At 39.5% G+C, this 23207-nt stretch overlaps 1 protein-coding gene across 4 annotated transcripts in view; it reads left to right on the forward strand.

Moving 5' to 3' along the window:
• The window catches only part of DPYD (dihydropyrimidine dehydrogenase), a 331540-nt gene extending 311649 nt beyond the window's left edge, over positions 1-19891 (forward strand). For 2 of the 4 annotated variants that reach the window (XM_071436195.1, XM_071436196.1), the window contains exons 21-23: positions 7777-7920; positions 16297-16437; positions 19125-19891. In XM_071436195.1, coding sequence (XP_071292296.1) covers positions 7777-7920; positions 16297-16437; positions 19125-19295 — 456 coding nt within the window. In that variant the 3' untranslated portion in view covers positions 19296-19891. Of the gene's footprint in view, positions 1-7776; positions 7921-12741; positions 13310-16296; positions 16438-19124 lie in introns of those variants that run through there. The other 2 variants (XR_011680584.1, XM_071436197.1) reach the window with 2 other exon arrangements.
• Positions 19892-23207: the final 3316 nt, after the last annotated feature.

Below are 23207 nucleotides of genomic sequence, written 5' to 3' on the forward strand. Positions count from 1 at the left end.
ATGGGTGGAAAGTCCTTTCCTCACGTGTCCAACAAACTGGAGACAAAGTGCCTGCCAATGTTTTAATTTCTTTTCCATGTTCTGGTTAGAGAGTGAGAAGAATGCTTTCACTCCACAGTGTCATGAATATGGTAATCTATGGAAATCACAGAAAGCAGGTACTTAAGTTAAGCACATACTGTACTACAGGAATCCCTGATGAATTCAAGTCTCTTCTGTTTAGAGAAGATGTTGTTGTCTATTAAGTGACAGACTGCCAGATGTTCATGAAGTAGCACAGTAATGTGTATCAGTATCTTCTTTTCTTTACCCCAGAAGGTAACATTTTCTTTATCATCTATGTCATCCTGGTTTTTGATTGTAAATGTCTAAGCTTGCTTCAAATATTAACTCTTTTTTGTTTTATTGATGAATATTTCATTACTTCGGTACATTTGTAGCATGTAAGTTGTTGCTGCACTGTAGTAAGCCTATAATCCTAAAGTCTTTTCCCTCACTTGGTGTATGTAAACCAAACATTTGAGTTAGAACATGAAGAATAATTCATTTCTAATTTGGAGCTAGAAGAGAAAATTGTGTCAGTGTTAGAAAAATTACAAAAGGAGAAATAATTGTTATTTTAATTAATATTTTTATCTGCACATTCAAGCATGGCACTGTGTATCTCATGGTGAGGTCACTGCAATGTGTTTCCCTAGAACACACATTATTGTTCTGTTTAGACTCAGAGTTACTGAAAGGCTGGGGGTTAGCTCACCCACTTCAAATAATCATGGTTTAAAGAGCAGGCAGAATAGTTGAGTAACTAAATGCAATGGTATATACACATGCTGTGGGCAGCAGAGGTTACAGAACAAGTATATGGGCAGTAATTGCAGATTACTGAGAGAGGGCTGTTTACCAAGCAAATAAAAGTTAAAAAAAAAAACCAAAACTGAAAGGCAGAGTCTTTTTTCTGAATAATTGTTGTGTTCTGTCCTTTATTTTGATGGCATTCCCACATCATTAAAGGCACTGATGCCAGGAATGTATCACCTCTAAGAAACAGAGCCATGGGAACCCTTTAACACAAGGGACAAAGTTCTTGTGGCTTCTTGCTAATGCAACCACAGCAGCTCCAGGGACTGCAACAACTGATGTTGGCCCAAGAAACTCTCTGTCAGGTGGAAACTGATAAAGTATCCCATCCTCTGCATGACACTCTTCTGCCCTGTGGGGAGGACTCTTGCAGGATTCCCTGCTGGAGGTGTTGACATGAGCCCTAGTGCCAGCTCTGACCATGGCAGTGTATGGGACAGACACTGAGAAAAGCAACTATGTAAGAGGATTTAGCTTTGAATGCCTGAAAGAATAAGAATGTCTTGCAGGGTAACACTTTGTAGCTTCACTTTCTCCATTGCCACACATAGTTTTCATTAGTTAAGCTTTACATTCATTAGTTCAGCTTACCCGTGGGGAAAGCTTGTGCAAAATATTCTCTCCATATATCTATGAATATGAAAATGTGTATTATTTGCCACCTTCAGAGGAACACAATTCGGCTGTTGTTGTTCTTGTTGGGTTTTTGGTTTTTTTTTTTTTTATTTTCCCAGAAGAAACACAAGCTACCTTGACATTAGAGATTTTGTTGCTGTTACTGGTGCTGCTTTTGTTACTGGGACCTTGTGTTTTCTTTCTCTCTGGAAATGTTGGAGTCATGTTTCACTGTAGTCCCTGAGAACAAGGAAGAAAGCAGATACTGTTTCAGGAAACTTTACAGTAATCTTTCTGTTGTTGTTCTTGTTGTAGAGTTGCAGAAGGATGGAGGCAGACCACTGCTTGGAAATTGTAGCATAGTGTAAAGTATGTACTGCAAGTATTACATACACATACAGTATGTAATGAGAGAAGAGTCAGAAAAACAAGACATAGAGAAGAGTCACCTCTTGTTTGATTTCTAAAACACACTAGTGCTTGCTACTGTGTGGCAAAGATTTGCTGTGACAATTTTCCATCTGTTTACGTAGCTATTAAACATGTGGACCTTTGTTTCGTGCATCTCTACTGCAACCAGTAGAGGATATTTCAGCAGTGCAATTTGTACTCTCTTTAATCAGTTCAGTTTGTCAAATATTTTTCAGTCTTTATTCTTGTTCTCACCTATTTTTGCTATGTGCAAGTAGAGACTTCCACAATTCAAAAACATAAAGTATGTGATAAAAGACAATTTGGCTTCAGTTTCATTTCCAGATTCATGAAGGACATTGTGTCACTTAAAATTGTTGACATGCTGAAAGTGCAAAGGAGGTATTGGAGCACATGAACACATACACACTTTCAGACCTTAGTCTGGAGACAAGACTCAAGTATAAAATGAATTATATAATTACATTCAATGTGGGAAATTCACACATGATAGAAACAGTATTTTTTAAATATGTTGCCTCATCATTAAATGATACTGCTACCCAAAATGTTCATTAGCCAGTGATCCCTAGAAATACTTATGTAAGTTCTTCCTTTACCTTGTGACCACTTTCCTCTGATAATCCTTTAGTTAAAATTACTGTGTTCTAGTGTCCTTTTTGCTCCCATCTCATTAGCATACACTTCATATCCACTGAGTACTGTAGGAGGCTGTTGCTTATTTTTGGTTTATGATGACACTTAACTGTGCATGGTGAGCTGAGCCTGGCTGGATGTTAAGTGCCCACCAAAGCTGCTCTATCACGCCCCTCCTCAACTGAACAGGGGACAGAAAATAAAATAAAAGGCTTCTGGGCCATGGCAATCAGGTTGGTTAATCATTATTTTCCTTTGATGAATTCATGCTGACTAGTCCTGATGACCTTCTTGTCTTCCCGTTGCCTAGAGATGGTGTCCAGGATCAGCCATTCCATCACCTTTCCAGGGTTTGAGGTGAGGCTGACCAGCCTCAGGTTGTTCCCTGTGTGCTCCTTGTCCTTTCTGAAGACTGGTGTGGCATTTGCTTTCTCCCAGTTCTCAGGCATCTCTCCTGACTGCCATGACATTTGTAAGAAGATCGAGCAATGGTCTCTGGCAGTTCCTCAGTACTTGCGGGTGCATCCCGTCAGGGTCCATGGACTTGGATGTCAAATTTCACTAAATGGTCTCTAACCCAATCCTCTTTTACCAAGGAGAAGTTTTTCTTTCTCCAGACCTTCTCCCTGCTTTCCTGGGTCAAGGATTCCTGAGGGCTGGATTTGGAAGAGAAGACTTCAAAGAAGGTGTTCACTGTCTCAGCCTCCTTTGCAAGCCCTTGCAGGGTTCCTTTTTCCATTCAGTAGCAGCCCCACATTTTCCCTCCTATTCCTTTTGCTAGTGAGGAATTCATGTTATCCCAGAGGCACTCCCACCATTCCTGATGGGCTCAGCCCTGGCCAGCAGCAGGTCCCTCTTGGAGCCAGCTGCCCTTGGCTCAGTCAGACACAGGAGAAGCCTCTCCCTGAACCCCTGTAGCCCACCACTACCAAAACCTTGCCATGCAAACCCCATACACTGTGCCAGCTGAAATCTGTGTCTTCTAACAGTAGATGGCATCCAGCCCCTTAGGAGCAGACAGGTCCCAGATAAGCAACCCATGACTACATCATGGAGACAGACATGGATTTTCCCAGAGTAAGGATCAGATCAGTTTCCAAGTTAGAAATGAAGTCTGGGTCATCTGATGCCCTTTGCACTGCCCTGTTCACCAGCCTGGTCTGGTGCTTAGGCTGCTTGCTGGTGTGCCCATGAAAACTGCAGCACTCTGAAGTGGAAGATTCTCTCTACTTTTAGCCATTAGGAAACAAGCACCTTCTTTAGTTCATAATATGCTCAATTACCTTTAGATTGATCTGTGAATAAATTATAATCAAAACAGACTTACTCACCTTAAAGCTCTCTGGCTTAAGGTTTCATTGTTGATTCATTAAGCTGTCAGTTCTCTATTGGCAGGGTAATGCCTTTTTATATCTGAATAGAGACAGGTTTAGTGGAAGATACTGTTATCTTTAAATGAGCAGGATTTAGGTTTTTTGGTAAGAATAAATTCATCAATGATGAATCCCTGGAGAAAGTACTGAAACAAAAATCACAATGTTGCTGAAGATTTATACAGTTCATCAGTTAAAAGGCAGCTTTTGGAAGCAGAGGCGGAGGGAGGATTTGGATTTTTGTTTTCTTTCTGTAAAATACTCCAGCAAAATATTTCAAGCTTAAAGTTTTGTGATAATGCAATTATAAAGAATGAAATAATTCCATTTAATGTATTTATTTAGACTCCATTCTTGATGTTAGAACACAGAAACACATTGAATTATGTCTATATAGAGACAGATGGATACAAATAATGCAGCTATAGACATCACTGATACAGATATATAAGTAGACAAGAATTATCTAATTACCCTGTTTGTTGCAATCTTCTAAGCACTTGCTATGCTCCACATATTCATATTAATTGTTTTTTCTAGGCAGATGTTGGTCTGACAAAGATACCAGTGTATGGAGAGTTTAGTGACACTGGAATGTCTGGAAATTTAAAAAATAAAATTACTGTATAAAGATTACAAAAGCAAACAGAATTAAACACACTAAGCTCTGTGCTTGTGCTTTCATTGGGAATTTTGTTGTTAAATCCCCCATGTGCTCAGGAAGTTGTCCCCTACAATGATTAGAGGCAATTTAATTTTAAAATCTCTTCAATATCCATCTCTTCTGCAGTTATTTCAACATTTTTCCACCTTTGCTATATCCAGTAACACACTTCATTAAAATATTTCTTGCCATTTCATATGGCCTTTGACTGCAGAATGTTTGAAACCGCAGCTCTGAACAATAAGCAGTCTCCTCAACATTCCATATGTCTGAGCATTACTCATAAGGGGAGCCATCAATAAGTCCTTCCTAAGCTCCTGAGGCTACATTTTCATGTATTATTTATTGCTATAGAAAAGATTGCTGGTTTTCGGTGTTGTTTAATGAAATTTGGCCTGGCTGCTTGTGAACTACTAGACCCCAAACACAAAATAACCAGGCCATTTGTATGGGCACACAGTCACCTTCTGTGAAGGCACTGGAAGCACACTGTGTATGGGCCCAAGCCTGGAACAAGACCTACATGTTTCCTTAATTATTTTGAATTCCATGCAGTCAAATTCTTGATTGAAAAACAGCAGTCCACAGCCAATATGAAGGTTGGAGTACAGTTTTGTCGATTTATCATAGTTTATTTTTAAAATATGTGGATTATATGGTTTAATTTAACTGCATGTATGTCATTACAAAACATCTGAATTATGGAAATGAAGGCATTGCACACTTCTCAAAATGCCCGCTGTACATTCCAGCTAGCAGCTATGCTAGATATAAAAATCTAAATACTTCCATCTCACAACTGTGAAAATTAATTAACCTTTGCAATTCACTTTTCACCTATTCACAAAAATAGATTCTTTTTCCACACTTTTCTTTAGATCACCTATTTAATTTCAATATTCTTAGTGTTTCTGTCTGTAGAAATTGAGAGATTTGGCATATAGAAAAGTAAAGGACTTCTTCTGCAAAGATTTGGCTGTTGTTCCCAAAGATGATCTTCAATCAGTCAAGCCATGAACAACTGTCTCCTCTCTCCACTACTTCAGTTAAAACCTCAGCAAAATTAGCTTTGCTACCTACTCTCAAAGTCAGCAATTCAATTCCTGGCCAGACAGGAAAGAATCCAAAAATGCTTTGTCATCAGGTCTCCTGCCCTCTCAAACCAAAGTTGTTGGCATCAGCACATAAATTATGGAGAGGAAATAGTTCCTCCGTGACACAGCTACTACTTATTCATAGCCAGAAATATATTTCTAGTTGATTCAGCCTAGTAGACGTACAAAACCACTTTTTATCAAAATTTGTAATTTCTAGAATTCTGTGAAAAGTTTTAGGTTTTCTAAAAGTCATATAGAGAATTGAGTTTGTGTGTGCTTTAGTACCTATTGATTAGATTGGAATTAGACAAATTCTTCCTTCTACTTATTTTGCTGTTTAAAATAATTCTGCTTTTGCTGCCTTATTTGACTTCAGTATGTAAGGCCACCACCTCACTGTTGTTTGTTGGAATTCTCAAAGCCTGATTTTAAGATGTCCTAGAACATTTCATGTCCAGCAACTGCACAGAAAGGAAAGTTTGATGCCTGTAAGGAAGCCTTGAACATGACATGCAGGAGCAGAGTTCCCATTGATCAGACAAAATAAGAGCTCTCAGCCAGCAGGCAAACTCAGGCTAGCTCTGCATGTGGAACTGCAGCACCCCATCCTGCCGTGCTGTGCTCACACTGTGGCTGTGACCCAGAGCAAGGCTCAGTCCCAGCCTGCAGGAGGCACCTCTGGAGGGCTCTGGGACAGGGTGAGCCTGGAGCTGACCTGCTGTTAAAAATGTGTCGAGACCACAAACCAAATCTTGGAAGCAGGGGAGCATTTCAAGGATGTCATCCTCTGGCTGTATGCTCAGAGTACCCAAACCTAGCAGCCAAGGAAGCTTCTGTTTGTCATAGCAAGGAGCTGAGGTGCCAGGGTTGGGTATGGTGACTGACAGAGATCATTGAGGAATTTTTCTCCTAAGGATTAGCAGAAGAGCAGGATAACCTCTTCTGGATTTACTTCGTTTTAAAAAATAATAATTTTTAAATTTTTAAATAATCTGGGGTTTAAAATTCACATTGAAATTCCCTGTTAAAAAATTGATAAGCACGGCAGTACTGTATCTTGTTCGATATGCTCTTTGAGGTTGTATTATTAGCATGAATTAATGCCAGCAGCTGCTCAGGCTATGTATCCCCTGTTACTACCTGCTGCTTTCTGCAGTACTGCTGTAGTTTCTGAACAGGCTTGAGTTAGGTGGATAAAATACTTCTGCAGAATAGGGAACTAGTTTCATGGGAGGAAAGGCATGGTCTATTGCATCAAGCAAAAGTCCATTTTTCTACTGTTTTTCACTCACCTAAATCTGTGATCGTGGCACACTACAGTTGTCCGTGTCTCTTCCAGGTAAGCAAAAGGATTTTTTTTTTGTTCAGGAAGATGAGTGTTTTAGGAAATCTGATCCAGCTCTTTCCTCTTCTTGGGTGAGACATGAGTTTTGCAATTCAGTGAAATCTTCCTCTGGAGTTTGCTTAATTGGGTTCAAGGACTAAATGTTCCTGAAAAGATTGCAAGTTGTACATAGAGGAAAATTAGGAGATTATAATGTGTTTCAGTTCATTTGGTGTTTGTTAGCCTTACTTTGACAGGTTAAAACAGCCTTCTGTTATCACACTGCCAAATACGTGTTTGTAAGTTTTAAAAGTATGTATTGATTTATTCAGATATTGATACAAATAATCTTAAATACTGGTGGAACTCTTCTAAGTAAACTGATACTTTTATGATACCTTTCCACATAGTATAAAATGAAACAGAAATAAAGTTAGCATTTGAATTATTTAACATGATACATTTTTATATATAAGCAAGTATGCAATGGGGAAATAATAGACTGTTGGATGCTAACCTGCAACTCAGCTATTTTTCTGCTGTGAGATATTAATATTTTAATATTCAGTATATATTTCCAAGTCAGATCTCAATGTTCATATTTGATTTTTATTCACTTCTCACTCTGGTGCAGGCTTACTGATTTCAATTTCAGCTTCCTGAATAAGAAGCAAGTTGCAGTCAACATGGACTCGAGATCTCACCCTTGGGATCAGACTCATCTTTTTACTATACCCACTTACAAACCATAATCATGTGTACTGATTTTTGTTTCAGAAACTGCCCAGTTTTGGGCCTTACCTGGAGCAACGCAAAAAGATAATAGCTGAGAACAAGATAAAACTGAAGGCACAGAACATGGCTGCTGAGCTTCCTGAGAAAAACCACTTTGTTCCGAAGAAACCCATTCCAGCAATCAAGGTAACAAAAATACATGCATAAGATGTGATAGGCAGTTGACATGCACAGTCATTTCTAGCAGTTTGAGTTGGTTATTACTGCTTTTAAGCTTGTTAGAGGGCATCAAAGACAACTCTTTATGCAGACTTTCTAGCTTTTAACCAAAATCGATGGGAAATGATTTGTGATGTACGTGTACAGGTATTTCCCTAATGTCATTTTTCAGAATGAAGATATTCTGGCAGTGGAACAGTAGTTGCAGATCAAGCAGGAGTGATGCCTTGAAGAACAAAGCAGAACTGTTTAGAATTTCTCTCAGCTTGAATGCTACAGGATGAGCTGTTTTGCATTATACCTTTTGATTACATGCACTGTGCTAAATGCCTCCATCCCTCATGTAGATCAATGGCAAAGGCTGGTGTTCAGTACATACAAAAGATGTGTCATAGGTTTAGAGATTGAACTTTTAAAGCTGGACAATGTTTGTCTAAGTAGCTGATCCACCGTCTACAATGAGTAAATGTCAAGGTAAAAATAAAACCTGTGACCCTTATCTACTGCATAATCCATACATTGAAGCTTTTCCCTTCCCTTAGGTAGTCAATAAATATCAATAAAATGAAACAGCATGAGCTAATTATTCTAGGTGTTCACTTTAGAGCTCACTTAAACACCAAGTCTGAATAGGAAAAATATTTTTTTTTTAAATCAGGATTCTCATGGAGATCTTTTATAAAGCAGTATGAAAATTATGTCTGTTGACCTTGTGGACTGTCTTCTTCATATATGGGAGAATATCAGACATGTACATGAGCAGACGTGTAAGAATTCTTGAAAAAATAAGGACAAGCATAAAATAAAACATGAGCTGTGGCTCAGAAAACAACATAATTCCCAAGAGAATATTGCAATTTACTGATATTACAGTATTCCAAGCTAACTGGTGGGATGGCAGAACCAGACAAGGAGAAATTTTGAATCATCTTCCTGTTTAATTTAATTAGTTTGCCACTTCTGTAGACCTCTCTCAGGTTTTTGGATTGCTTATTTTCATTTATGTCACACTTTTGAAAACCCCTCCCGTCCTCTTGTGCTGAGGTTCTCTTATATATATATATATATATATATACACAAAAAGTTCCAAAGAACAGCAATCTACTCTTTTTTCCTCACTATGATGAGCATTTTCAAAGCCTGCTTGACCTCAGAGGTTTCGTGGTTCTGTTCTCCTTGCAGGGAGGGTATTGATGTAGGGAAAAAGAGAAAGAAGAAGCAACAGCCAATAACTGCATTTTCAATGAGATGGCTTCCTTCTGAAAACAGCAGAAAACCAAAAAAACTGATAACTATCCAAAAGCAAGTAAACTGAATGAAGGGAAAAGTTTAGCAAGAGGGAAAAACAGACATGAAGACCAGGGAAAAAAAAAACCAACACATTAAAAAATTGAGATCAATAATTTATTATGCCTAACTCCAAGTAGAAAAGCAAAAAAAGATCCAAGTAGTAGGAGACAGATTAAAAAGATGAAAAGACAGCCCATTGCAGGGGAAGAGGAAAGCGAATTCCCTCAAACACATTTGTTTACACAGATATTGAATACTTCTGAGTGGTGTCTGAGGAGCTTCTCAGCCAGAGAAATCAGGGTATCATCTTGCTCACCCTGAAACTCTGACAAGAAGCCAGGCATTGCCAAAGCTGACTCCTGGCAGTCTTTGGCCATCTCCTTTGAAGGGAATGTGCTCACCATAATGCCAAAGGCACCAGTGAGAGGTCTTGCATTGGGTTTGCTTGGCCAGCTTTGACTGAGCTGGGGCTGCAGGGTGGCTTCGTAAGAAGCTGCTGGAAGCTCCCCAGGGCCTGACAGAGCTGCAGGACAGACCCACCACTGGCCAAGGCCAGCCCAGCAGCAGCCATGGCAGCACCTCTGGGATAATCTCTTTTAAAAGGGGGAAAAACAGCAATTTCAGTCACAGGGAGGAGTGAGAATATGGCCTCTTCTGGGATCTGCTTGATAGAGGACCATGAAATAAATCCCTGGAGGCAAGAGAGGCTCAAGCAAACTGGTAATATTCAAGGATCACCTACCCCAGGCTCAGGAGTGATGCACCCCAACAAAGAGGAAGTCAGGGAAAAATTCCCAGAGGCCTGCAGAGATGTACAGTAGCTCCTGGACAAACTCAGGCACAACAAAGAAGCCCTCAGAGAGTGACCAAGATGATCAAACAGCAGGAGCACTTTCCTATGTAGACAGAGAGACTTCTGGTTGTTCAGCCTGAAAAAGAGAAAGCTCTAGGGTGCTCTGGGGGCACCCTAGACCCCATTGTTGGACCTAAAGGAGAGATAGGTGCCCTTGAAAGGGCTATGACCTTTGTCTGGTTGTATTTTTGGGGGGTTGCTACAAATTTCCTGATGCCTCACCAAAATTTCCTCATCCATCTAATTGGCCGTTGGGTTGGTGATATATAAATTCCAACACTTATATAAATTCCACATGCTGTCAAATTGCCATTTATTTGTCAATTTAAAACCCCTTTGTGATTATCCAAAATCTAATTTATTTTTGGATGTCTTTTCACATGGCTTATTGCTTTTTTTTTCTCTATTTTCCAATATTAATTGAAACTGCATATTTTGATATTTGGCAGAGTTGTTTATTCTTTTCTCACTAGTCTGTAATATTAGAAATTGTGCTCCATGTGGCTATGTGCCCTGGATCTTTTCTTTTCAGTTGCAGTTTTGTACAGCTCCCACAGATGTATTTGCCTACCTCAGGTTGCCTCCTTATTGCTTTAATTTCTTTCCTTACATGATCCCATGTTTTTCTTCCTAATAATTTAGTTCTTTGTCCTTCAGGGCCCATACCACAATATTCAGTCACCATTTACCTGCTTATTTTATTTCCTCCTTTTTTTTATTCCGGAAGCCTGGCTGTAGAGATTGTTTGGTATTTCAAACATTCTGGCAAAACTCTCTTAGCTAGGGCATGACATGCTGTTCCACCTGCTGGAAAAATATCCACAGAGATCCTCAAGCTTAAATTCCTTTTGTTTGAGATTTTTTTCACCCTTGTTGGTACAGATACATTTACATGGTCTTTTGCACATACAAATATGCAAGTCTTTCTTTGCTGATGTGTAAGTACCCGTCTAAAAGCCAGCACTGCAGGAGGCATAAAGCCACATTTAGTCCAGTGCTGTGATAAATCTCTAAAAGCCCCTTGGGAGGTGAGGAATAGTGAAGTAAGGACAGCTCTATTTTGCCATAACTATTTTGTACCATTTGGATCCTTCCTGGCATATATCTGTGTGTTTAACATGAGCAGTTTTACCTTGTGCTTGCCTGCCTGGAAAAGACCATATTGTAATCTTCATCATAAGTGTGGAGATGTTTCATATTTCAGGTAGAACTATGCATGTGCCTCCCATAATTTATGGGAGTCTAAGGCTGATTCTCCCAAGTATTTACTTAAACATGAATCACAGAAATAATCTCCCCTGCAATAGCTCGTAATGGTCTTCTTCTCTTCTCTCTCTTCTCTTCTCTTCTCTCTCTTCTCTTCTCTTCTCTTCTCTTCTCTTCTCTTCTCTTCTCTTCTCTTCTCTTCTCTTCTCTTCTCTTCTCTTCCTTTCCTCTGCTCTGGTTGTATTTCTGCCTCGTGTTACTCTGTCCTTAGTGCAGAATCTGGCACTTGGAGTTGTTAACTTTCATCCCATTAATCATTGCCCAGTGCTCCAGGGCACTCTGCTTCTGTTGGTAACCCTGGAATGGCTGCATATTCCACATCATGGCTGATTAATTGGAACAACAGCACTGCAGTAGTTATGGGGGCTAGTTTGCCTCTGATCAGGACAGTTCCATGAGCTGTCAGTGGTGTCTCCCACCCTGTTTTTCTTCAATCTAGAATGTATCTGTTGGCAAGTTCAGCAAAAGTTACATTGATAAGCTGCTTGTCGAACTGCATTTTTTCACTGTGATAGTACCTGTTCATCTAGTTCTATAAAATATCTACAGGTTCCTTGGATTTTAATTTAGTTTAAATGAAAACTCGTATCAGCCTTACAGTCTTCTGGTTCAAAGCTTTTCCTGAAACACACTCAAGCATATTAAACAACATCATAGCTAAACTAGAAAATTGAGACACTTTGTTTTGCTAATGCTTTACCTTTTCTGAACATTTTGCTCTGTTTAGCCACTTCATGGCTAGTTAATTTCAGAGCTCTCTTGTGTCACAGGCCTCTGTCAGACGCCTTGTCAAACATTAAAATTACTAGGGTTTTGGTTTTTTAAGAGTTTTCTTTTTTAATTTATTACTTCACAGTCTTCATAAATAATTGTGATCAATACAAGAAGCATAATTTTCATTATAGAAACCATATTGAATTGTGTCACAAAGGTTTATTTAAGTGGACAAGTGGACTCACAGGCAAGCAGTGTGATTTTTTGGGATTGTCCTGTGCACAGCCAATAATTGGACTCAATGATGTGGGTCCCTTCCAACTCAGGATATTGTGTGATATGGTATGATTCTATGATTTGAATTATTTTTTTAAGGCCCACTTTAGCTAGTATTGCAGCTGTAATACTGAAAACAAGGCTTAGAGGTCCCTAAAGCCCAGAGTACCTTTTGTAGCCTTTTTTAAGTATTGGCAAAGTGTCTGTAATCTTTCAAGAAAAGTTAGTTTTATGTATTTTTAAGCTACTTTACTGTAAATTGACCTTGGTCATGTACCCTCAGATTCTAGTGACTTTTTATTTTTTAATCCATAGTTTTATTTCTAACGTTTCTTCTTTTCATCTCTTGCTCTCTGACCATGCCTCACCTTTATTGCCAAAATGTTCAGCTGGAAGGCAGGTACCTCCCTAATGTGTGTTCCCTTTGACTTGCTCCATGGCATGCAGTACCTGCACTGTGCATTGCTTTCTAATCAGAGGCCTGTGATGTTCATCATCTCTAGAACACAGCATGGTCTTTTACAAAAGCATCTGCATGAACATGGACACAGCAGGTCTACAAGGACCAGAGCTGAACCACGAATTGCATTTACAAATAGAGGTTCACTAATATGATGACTAATGAAAAGCTAATCATCACAAAATGGTTGATACATTAACATTAAAATGCACCTATTGCAGAATTGCAAAACTAATATCCTGCTGAACAGATCTTCTCCTTGTTTATACTCAAACCCACATCTGCTTAGCTTAGTGACAAAAAGAATGTTTTTTCTGTATTCATTAGTAACATAAAACTAATGGATTCTGCTCTGATTCTCTCCATAGCAACTGAATTCCCTGACAGTTCCAGTTGCAGGACTACATTCCTTTCCCAGTTTTTTCAGTTATGTTGAGAAGAGGAGGAGAGCACAACAGTAATCAAAAAGAGTACTCTAGGTCCCTGCTGTCACAGAGGTGCAGATTTAACTTCCAGTTTTGGAGGTTTCTCGGGTTGTTTTGTTTTGGTGTTTGTTTTTTCTTTTAAATTGCTGCTGCTGATGCATAAGCCCAGAAAGAACACAGCTTGATTTTCAGTACCTGGCTTCTGTTTGCAGGTCTGGCAGTTGGCAAAAAAAAAAATTAATCTGTAAACGGTGCAAATTTGATCTGGAGGCCATTGAGATATACCAAGTGTGGAGTCCCATAGTGCCATTTTAGACAGTTCCTGTTTGGAGTGAAACTGCTTTAAACAGTGAAAGCCGATTATTTCTTGCTGCACTGTTTATTTTGTTCCAAGCATTTATGATTTGAGAAAACAAGAAGCTCTGAGATGCTGTAAAAGAGTGCACCTGCAGAACATCTAAGTACCATTGCTTTTTTTAGCCAATAATGTCTTGAAACTTTGCAGTCTTTGTTTGAGAGAAAGAAGTGATTAAAAGACACAACACCAATGAGTGTAAATGAGTAGTAAATCATTGACACAGTCTTTTGAAATCACTTTCAGGCCTCTAAAGTGCCATCATGCTCCCTATTTGGGATTCTAAGTCCCCAAAAGTGTATTTTTGTGAGCTGTGAGAAGTGAGGCTTGGTCAAAAATGCAGAAATCACCATGCCTTATGCCTTGTTTTTGTTATTCCCTTTGTAAGTTTGTAGTTGGAAAAATCAATTTTGATCATGTTGTTTCAAGCAACAATTTCCTGAGCTATCTAATGCTACCCTAAACCTTGGACTGTCTCCCCCATCTCCTCCAACTGTTTCCCTAGAAGGGCATTAACCACCTCACTCCTTTCCCATTTAAAAAGCCTCTTCTAATTTCTAGCTTTGAGTTTATTCATGGCTGGTGTACAATTGTGTGTTCTTGTGCCAACATTTTCATTTAACTTAAACAGCCCTTTTTCCTCCCTGATGTATATATAGAGAGAGACATTATATTCCTGCTCTGCCATCAGCTTCCTAGGCTAAACATCTTCTGAGGTTCTTGTTGTCTTCTCTCATAAGCAACACACTCCATTCCGTGGTTACTGGAGTAGTACATCTCTGCAACCCACTTGAGCTCTGTGGGTTTTGTTAACATCCAAACAATATTTAAAGAATATAAATATGAATCCAGAACCTCCCTGAGAAAATGACCTATGATTTTTAAATATATGGCTTTTTAGACTGAAAAGCTCTTCACTATCAGGAATCTCTCCCTGTTTATACTTTTGCAACACAAGCAGGCAGTGGAAAGCTACTCAGTTGTATCTTGTGCAGGTTTTACATAATTTCTTTACATTCTTGAGCACATAGCTCATACTTGCAGGCTATGTGGATTTGTGGCAGTGGAACGTTTGGGGTCTGTATACACACAAGAGAATCTCAAGGATAATTAGCATTGCTGGGGCCAGCAGATCACACAAAAACATGTGTATTTTGAAACCTGTAGCAGATTCAAAATTCAAGGCTTGGTGACAGACAAGCCTACATGAGAGCTGAAACAAACTGGAGCTGAAGTCTACCACTACAGTATTTCAGCTGACACAGAAGACTGCAAACACCTGAACACTGTTGTAAATCCAGTAAATCCATTAATGTTTCTGATTAAGAATGGGACATGAAAAGATAGGGGTGTAAGCAGTTCCTAGGAGATCACATTTTATTTAGCTACCATAGTTCATCAGTAGAGTCAGCAAAGGGCTTCGAGTTCAAGTCTGCTTCTAGTAAAATGCATTAGCTGAAACACTTTCATAGTAGTTAATTGACCTTTTACAGTAGTTTAAGCAAACAGATTTTACTTCAAATTTGCAGTGATTTTGGACCATGCACAAAATCAGCTTGCACAGCTCGAGTGAGGAGTGTTAACTCATTAAGCTGTGATAACTTGCTCACAGTCATCTGTCCACACTCATCATGCTGCCTTTAGCAATGTGCCATAGCTGTTTTATGCTGAAAGAGCATTAATGTTCTCTGCAGGTTGCTGAGAAGAACTGAAGGCTTTTAGTATTGAATGAATGCAACCAAGGTATTTCACATGGCAGCAACTGTGGGGTTTGGCAGAGAGAAAACATTTGAGTGTTTCTGGAACAAGGAAATAGTACAATTTGCCAGTCTTTCTTCCTGGGCACAGGATTTGGTTGAATTTTCTAACTCAACAGTCACTAGGAGAAACTCCATAGATGCTAATACTGCATCCAGTGAACAAAGAAGTTTGTCTCTGCATAAAGATACTATTGTACAAGTGCTGAAGACCAGGTAGACCTTATTCTTTCAAAGTAGTGCTGGGTTTTCAAGTTCTTAGCAGACTAGGAAGACAAGGTTGGACTCATTTCTGCATTTAATTTATGTAGCAGAGCTTTCCTTTTTGGTGTATGCTGTGCTGGCATACACCTTTTGCAGCACTGATGTGTAAGGTTGATGCAGCAAGTTCCTACTTGTGAAGTTAACTGATCTTGCAGGATTAGACCCAGAACTTACTTCTGTGCAGTATTTGCAATAAATTGATGATCGTGTCATTTGTGCACCTTGGTAAAGAGAGAAGAGCTATTGTTGTTCTCTCTCAGTTTGTTTTTTTTTCCTTACTGTGAGTTCTTAAATCTGTGCTAGTGAGAAATGACCAAAGATGATCTGATTAGAGCATGTCACTCCTGTTTACATTCCATTTTGTTCCTTGAAGTTTCACCCAATCATGGCAAAACGACAGCACATGCAATATCAAGTACTAAATATGTAACCTATTTGTAGAACATCTTTGTACACAACGTGTGCTTCTAGTACTGTTCAAAATGTGCCTGTATGGAAAATTATTTGTATTTTTGAGGGGGTATGAAGGTCAGCCATTTGGAAATTTATAAGAAAAATCCTAACCATCATCAAAATGCATGGCCAAATCTTCCTTGTTGAAGTACTAGAGAGCTCTCCAGTGCAGCTGTGGAGACTGCCTAGGTATCTTATAAACGAGTCAATAACTTTTTTTTTCCCCCTAGGATGTAATTGGAAAAGCACTGCAGTATATTGGAACATATGGTGATCTGTGCAACACAGAGCAAGTTGTGGCTCTGATTGACGAGGAAATGTGTATCAACTGTGGCAAATGCTACATGACCTGTAATGATTCTGGCTACCAGGTAAGAGCACAGCTGTAATTAGCAGAAAGGCACGATGAGTTATCTTTCTGCTGCTGGGAAGAAAGAATTCACCTTCTGTTAATGAGCAGGTGGTAAAAACAGATGCCCAAAATGTTGAATTCAGAGCCCATCATGCTCCCAGGCTCTGGCTCACAAGCCTGCCCAAGCAGGGCTGGTCCTGGGGGCTGCACAGACCACGTCACTCTCACAGGGCCCTGACTGCAACTGGGGCTCTTTGTAAGGGAAGAAATGAAGAAGCCCCAAGTTGAATGGCAGTAAATACAGCTCTTGATGGTTTTCAGGTTCATGAGAGAGAAAGGGAAGAACACATCCCTTCCCACCAAGGGGCTGTGGGGAGACATGGGCTGGTCTTATTGCCAAATGTTTTTTAAGAAACCTAGTTCTTGTTCCCTCAGAGTAACCAAACTAATTCAGGTTTCAGGCAGATGGGGTTTTGTTTTGATCTTGATTGAGTTACAAATCCTTTCTCCAGGATAACTGCCAGGGTTTTTTGAGCAGCAGGTTGAAGCTTGCAGAAATCATTGTGACCAGAAAATGGCCCAATTTTTAGCTGAGACTCCTATTTGCAGCAAAGTATTTCTGATTGCTCAATATGGTAGCAAGTTGTATGAAACATATCAGCATGTCTAGGTGCCATTCCATGCCATGTCCACTGGAGCTGATGGACTGGTCTGCAGTAGAAAAGACAGTACAGGAGGATTCATTCTCTTTAAGAAAATCAAAATATGGTCTAGCATAACTTTCATGGAATCCAATATGCAGCAAACAGTAATTTCCACATGGGTGTTTCCATACATCTTAGTCTGAGATGAGCTTGTCAAAAACAAATACTTCAATTGAGCACGAAGTGTCCTCTGGACACTGTGAGTTTTTGTTTGTCTTGAATTCAGTCTAACCAATAATAGGTCTGATGACTTGAACTACATAAAGTCACAGAAAGAAGTCTTCCATTGTAAATCAACTGCATTTTGAAAGAAGTATGTCAGAGCAAAGGTTTTTTCCGCTGATACAAGAAAATTAATGGTGTTTTTTTCCAAAAATAGATTACTACAGTAGCCTTTTAACTGTCTAAATTTCTTCTTGACATTGCAATCTTCACCTTTCCCCTTACATCAGATTTATCAGGAGAATTATATTTTTCATATAGCCCTTAGAGAGCAAAAGATTGGATTTAGATTTAGTAGATTTTATTTTCTATAACTGGAAATAAAAATCAGCACCAAAAGAACCAAAGTTTAAACCCCAAGAATGTTTTCTAAGCACAGAAGAAAAATTAAAGAAAAATGCTTTTTCCTTATTTAATTGAGGAAATTGAAAAGAAATTACTTGAACAGAATTGCAAAGGAATTCTTAATTGCAAATAAATCAAAAACAACCCCCCTCACCTTCAAAACAGCATCTGCTATATGCTTCCCTTTGTTTCAGAAATATCCATGCTGCTCTACGCAGCTGTCACCTTGTATGACTCCAGCAGAAAAGCTTTCCTTAATTTAAAGTCAGCACTGTAGTCCTGACTTGCTCTCCCTCTTTGAACTCCCTTTCAAGATGTGCATTGTTGTTAGGGAGAGAGAAAGAAAGGAGTCCTCCTTAAATACTCACAAGCCAGAGCTCTCTTTGTGCTCAAGCTAAAGTAAAACTCAGAGATCCAGAGCAGTTACTACAGACTTTGTGCCCTTGCTGGTTGCTACAGCAACTTCTGTGCCTTCCTAGTAAATGAAACCCCAAACGCCTCAAATCTGCCTTAGGAGCCAACCCACAGCAGCACTAGTACATCCCATCACTCCCCTGCCTCCCCCAGATGCTGACAGTGGTCAGGGAGATTTGCTAAGGCACTGCTTGTTTGCCAGAGTTCAACTTTCAGGTCTCATTTTCCCTCCTAAACTCTTCAAAGTGGATATTCAGTCTTTCTGGTGCTTTTTAAAATTTTTTACTTTTCTAGTCTTGCTTCTTAAATATTGACATTTTGTGGTTTCGTGAAGCTTTTTTTTTTCCTCCTTAGTTCCCATTTCCATTATAACCAGGAACTTATATCATTGAGACTGCAACTGTTATTTCACATTCAAATACACTTATCACCCTAATTGGTAATGAGGATTCACTGCATGGAACGTGAGAACTAAAGCAAGCTCTGCCTGCCCCAAACTCTGATATTCCTTTCAAAGATTTGCAAAGAAAAGTAATCACATGAGACACAATAAGCTGTGTTTTTCTCTGCTGTTTATTAATTAGATTGTTTATGCTGTGCTGAGAATAAAAGTCAAAAGAATGCCTTGTGATGGGCATTGTGCTGAAGCTGTGCAGGTGTGGTCTGGTGTCTCCTCTAAACCAATGACCCCAGCATGTTTCTAGCTTAGGAAATACTTCCTTTCCATCAAGGAGAAATACCCTCTGGGAGTTTAAATATTGTGGAGCAAACTCCTCCTTTTGTAACCAGCCCCTGTGGCCCGTGAGCTTTTGCTGAGGTGTAATCTGGCCCACCTCTCTAATTCCAGTGTGTGGAGAGGGGTTGTTTTGTTCCCTGCCAGTGGAGCAGTTGCTATAGCTGCAGTGCAGAATCACACCGAGGTGTCTCCAAGCGCTGCAGCGCAGGAGATGCCGACCCAAGGATGGGAGCAGCTCTGACCTTTCCCGCGCGTGCCATCAATAACGTTCATTCCTGCTTGCAGGCTATCCAGTTTGATCCCGAGACCCACCTGCCCACGGTGAGTGACAGCTGCACGGGCTGCACCCTGTGTCTCAGCGTGTGCCCTGTCATCGACTGCATCCGCATGGTTTCCAGGACAACCCCCTACGAGCCCCGGCGCGGGCTGCCCTTGGCCGTGAGCCCCGCGCGCTGAGCCAGGGCAGCCTCGCCCCGCTTTGATGCCATTGATTTGCTTTCTAATTAGCCCTTGCAAATCTTCTCCTGTATAACGTGTTACCCCGATAGATGGCACAGGGAAAACTGCTTTCCAATTATTATTTTTGCAACATTTAAGTTTTGAAATTACAGAAAGGTGGTCGTGGCTGTCAGTTGTCCGCTATTTGAAGTGTAACTTTCTTGTTTCAATTCATGCTGTGATTTCAAAACTTCTCTATAGTCTCTTTAATCTCTGTGCATTTTCTGGCTGGAAATATAATTAAGAAAGCATTTTTAATGAACTACAAATCAATGTACAAGCTAACTGTTTTCAAGGAGAGCATTTTGTAATTAAACATTACATTTAGTTTTAAAAGAGTTTCTTAGAAGATGTAATTAACTACATAGCATGCAAACAAAGCAATGTGGCTTCTATTTTTCTATAGACAGAAATGAAAGAGAGTTTAAAATAGGATTTAAGAACTGGATTAATCACTTTCAACTACTACAACATATGGTAGTGTATTTTTATAATCCTTTCTAATTCTTTTTCACACTAGTCACTTTATAGAATAAATTTGCTTTGCACTGACACATGCTGGACTCTTCAGATTTGTGTGTTGTATGGGTGGCTTGATCTTACTTTCCCCCCCTCAGTGAACACTTACATCATCTCTGCAAACAGTTAAAATGGCTTATTAGGAAATCCAGGTTGCGTTTCAGGATTCTGACAAGCAGCAACATTTTTTGCTCCAAGCTCATCCTCGAAATAACTTTTTAATTGTGCCAATTAATGTTCCAGAATGTACACGTTTCAGGTCAGAGATCTGATTGCCTACAAACGGACTACACACCCTGCAGGCTGTGTTTGCCAAACACAGACACACAGGGTAAACTGGCAAGGTGATTTCTCCCAGTGCTGTGTATAGTTCTAGCAGTTTCACAGCCAAAAATAAATACAGATTTAGCTGTCTTACTAAACAGTATCTCAATTTTAATCCATTTTTCACTCACAGTAGGAACTTTCTAATATGAACATATTGCTGTCTGCTTTACTCCACTTAAGAATATAAAGCCTTTAGTTTCATAACAATAATAAATGATCTATCAGTTCAATTTCTTATACCATATATTGTGAGCAGCAAAAGCTTTGATTAAAAAGATACCCTGGCTTCTGTTTCTTGATTTATGAATTGAACGCTGAATTATAAGTAAACGTTGAAACCAGCTTGGGTGTGTTTGTGATTTTTCTTTTTGCATTTACTAAACAGATTTTCCTTGTAGAGCCTTGTCAGTTGGTGTTTCATAATCTCTAAGATTCACTCCAGGAGCCATTAATGAGTTAACTCATATGTACATTATTCCATTGATTGCCTAGAGTGCAGAATGTATCATGCTCTTTGCCCCTCTCTGGCACCTCTTTGTCTGCCTTTGACTTGCCTTCCTTTTGCCTTCTCTCCCCACACACACAATGTAAATTTGAACATTTTCAAGTGTCATTTCATTTAGTGTCCTTGCTCCACCAACACTGTTTTGCTGGTGCTCTGGACTTGCTGGCAGGCTCAAGTCCAGTGTCTCCACTAACAGTTTTCTCTTTGTAATTTTAATTTTCCTATTTATCATTGTGGATTTTTCAGACTCAGATGAAACAGGAACAGACAATCATACACCTTAGAAAATATTTGCTTGCAACTTCTTTAAAGCTCCTAGTCTTGCAGTAGTTTCTTATCTTACATAAGCTACTGTGGACTCACAGGAAGAACAAGTTGTTTTGTGAATGTTGGAGACAAAGTCTGGAGAGTCTCTGCATGTACTGCTTGTCCCTCTGCTGAGGAACTGCCTAAGAAGCACCATGCCCTTGAGTGGGGCAGAAAGAGACATCAAAATCAGATGGTCTGCAAATAACATTTTATCTTCTGAGACAGCAGATGCAAGGAAAGGTAGCATCTTCTGTCTTCTGCCAGGCTGTTATTACCATGCACTTGCCATTCTCCATCCTGCCTGCCACGAGCCCTGTGGCTGAGAGGTGCTGTGTCACCTGTGCCTGAGCAGGGCAGCCTCTGCAGGTTCCTGCATCCCCAGACCTAATTATCTTACTGTCCTGAAGATATCACACCTGCTAGTGTTTGGTTTCTTTGAAATACAGGACAATGCCAAGAGACCTAATTTAAGTATCTGAGCACAGGTACCTGATGAATGTAGCAGCAAAATCAGAGCTTTTCCAAGAATATTCAGTAGTCACAGGACATTCAGTGTTCCTCAGTGGCTGTGAAGTAATCTTCGGAGAGGTAAAGGCATTCTTTGTGAATCAAGACTAAAATCAAGGCTATAATTTGTTTACTAAAGAAGGACTGATGTTATAGAGGCCTCTTTCTTACTACCCACCCTCTGCCCCACTCTTGTTCTGTCAAGTCAGTTAACAGTTTCAGGAAATGCCTTCCCAAATGCATTTGTTTCTGACTCTGACAGTCAGCAATAAATCTGTGTGTTGCAGGAACTCAGAGAAATAGCCACATTTAGGTCTCCTGCAGGAATGTCTTAAGTCATCAGGGTAAGGCAAGGTGTAAACAGACAGGGGAGAGAGCCACAAAGGACATATTCCTGGGGTTTATATGTTTTTCACATTGGTCAGGGAATCATCCCATTTAAGAGCCAAGGAAACAAATTAGAGAAATCTGGTCTGGTCTGCAAATTCTGTAGCCAGTTAATAAAAAAGAGATATAAATTTTCAAAGTGTAAGAGGTTCCAAATTAAGCTCATATATTTCAGTGATTTAGTTGCACATTTAAGGAATTATGTATTATTAAAGACATGATGGTTGACATCCTCCAACCCTAGCCCTTGCAGGTTTTAGATATGTTGTGCTATTGATTATTATTATAAAATACTGTGAACTATATTTGACAAATTAAATTATGAGAGAAGTGCTCATCTTCTGGTAGCACATTCTTATTCATGTCATATTCCTCAACAGAAAATGCTCCCCATGTTTAGTGGATGCTCTGCAGGCCAAAAATTACTTGAAAAAGCTGCCAAATATGCTTGTGTGAATCCCAAAGCACCCATGTTCACTGGAAAAGAGATGTTTTGCCTCACTAACAGACTATACAGGCAGTTTGGGTTTTGGCCTCTAGGATGAACTGACATAATATTTCCAAGACACTGGATTGGCAACATATAGACACATTTAAAAAATCACACAGGATTTTTAAAATACATAATTTCCTGATTTAAAATGGAATATTCATTTGATCTCATAGCAAAATTAAAACTAGTCTTTGCATGAATCTGTTGGGCAGCCTGTGTGTCCAGTGCTGCAGCCCTGCATGTGTATACTGCTGCTTGCTCAGATCCTTTACCAGTTGCTAGAGGAAGCTTTTTTTAGCAGCCATCCATTTGTTCATAAAATTTAGCAGGAGCACAATGTAAGTTACACACCTAGAACTGCTGCTCTTTGTTGTGTCCTGGAGGACACAGAGCTCTGGGAGAGGTGACCTGGCAGCCACAGAGTGGCTCACTGTCATTTCTGCAGCCTCCCCACCTTACAGTGCCCACTGCTGTCACCTTTGGCTCCTCCAGCTTTGTTGTCTTTAAGCCTTTTATCTCAAGGTGGCAAAAGTGACTGCTAGAGTCAAGGCAAATTATCCAAACCCCAGCTGAGTTCCATCAACCTCATGCCTCATAAAACCGCTTTGTTTAATACAATCCAAGATTCTAGCCTCAGAAAAAAAAAAAATTGCTAAGCATGGAGATTTCCTGTCAATAAGATCTTGCCAATGCATTCTGTAAGTATGTTTCATTATTTATCTACTGTAACATCAGGTTGGACATGTTGTTAAAATTTTATACTTTTCAACGATTCCTAGTAGAAAATATTTTTTAGATAAAATATTAATTTTATTGGCAGAGG

Source organism: Agelaius tricolor, unplaced genomic scaffold (assembly GCF_023055355.1).
Source record: "Agelaius tricolor isolate 1412-34295 unplaced genomic scaffold, bAgeTri1.0.p SCAF_11, whole genome shotgun sequence".
Taxonomy (NCBI): domain Eukaryota; kingdom Metazoa; phylum Chordata; class Aves; order Passeriformes; family Icteridae; genus Agelaius; species Agelaius tricolor.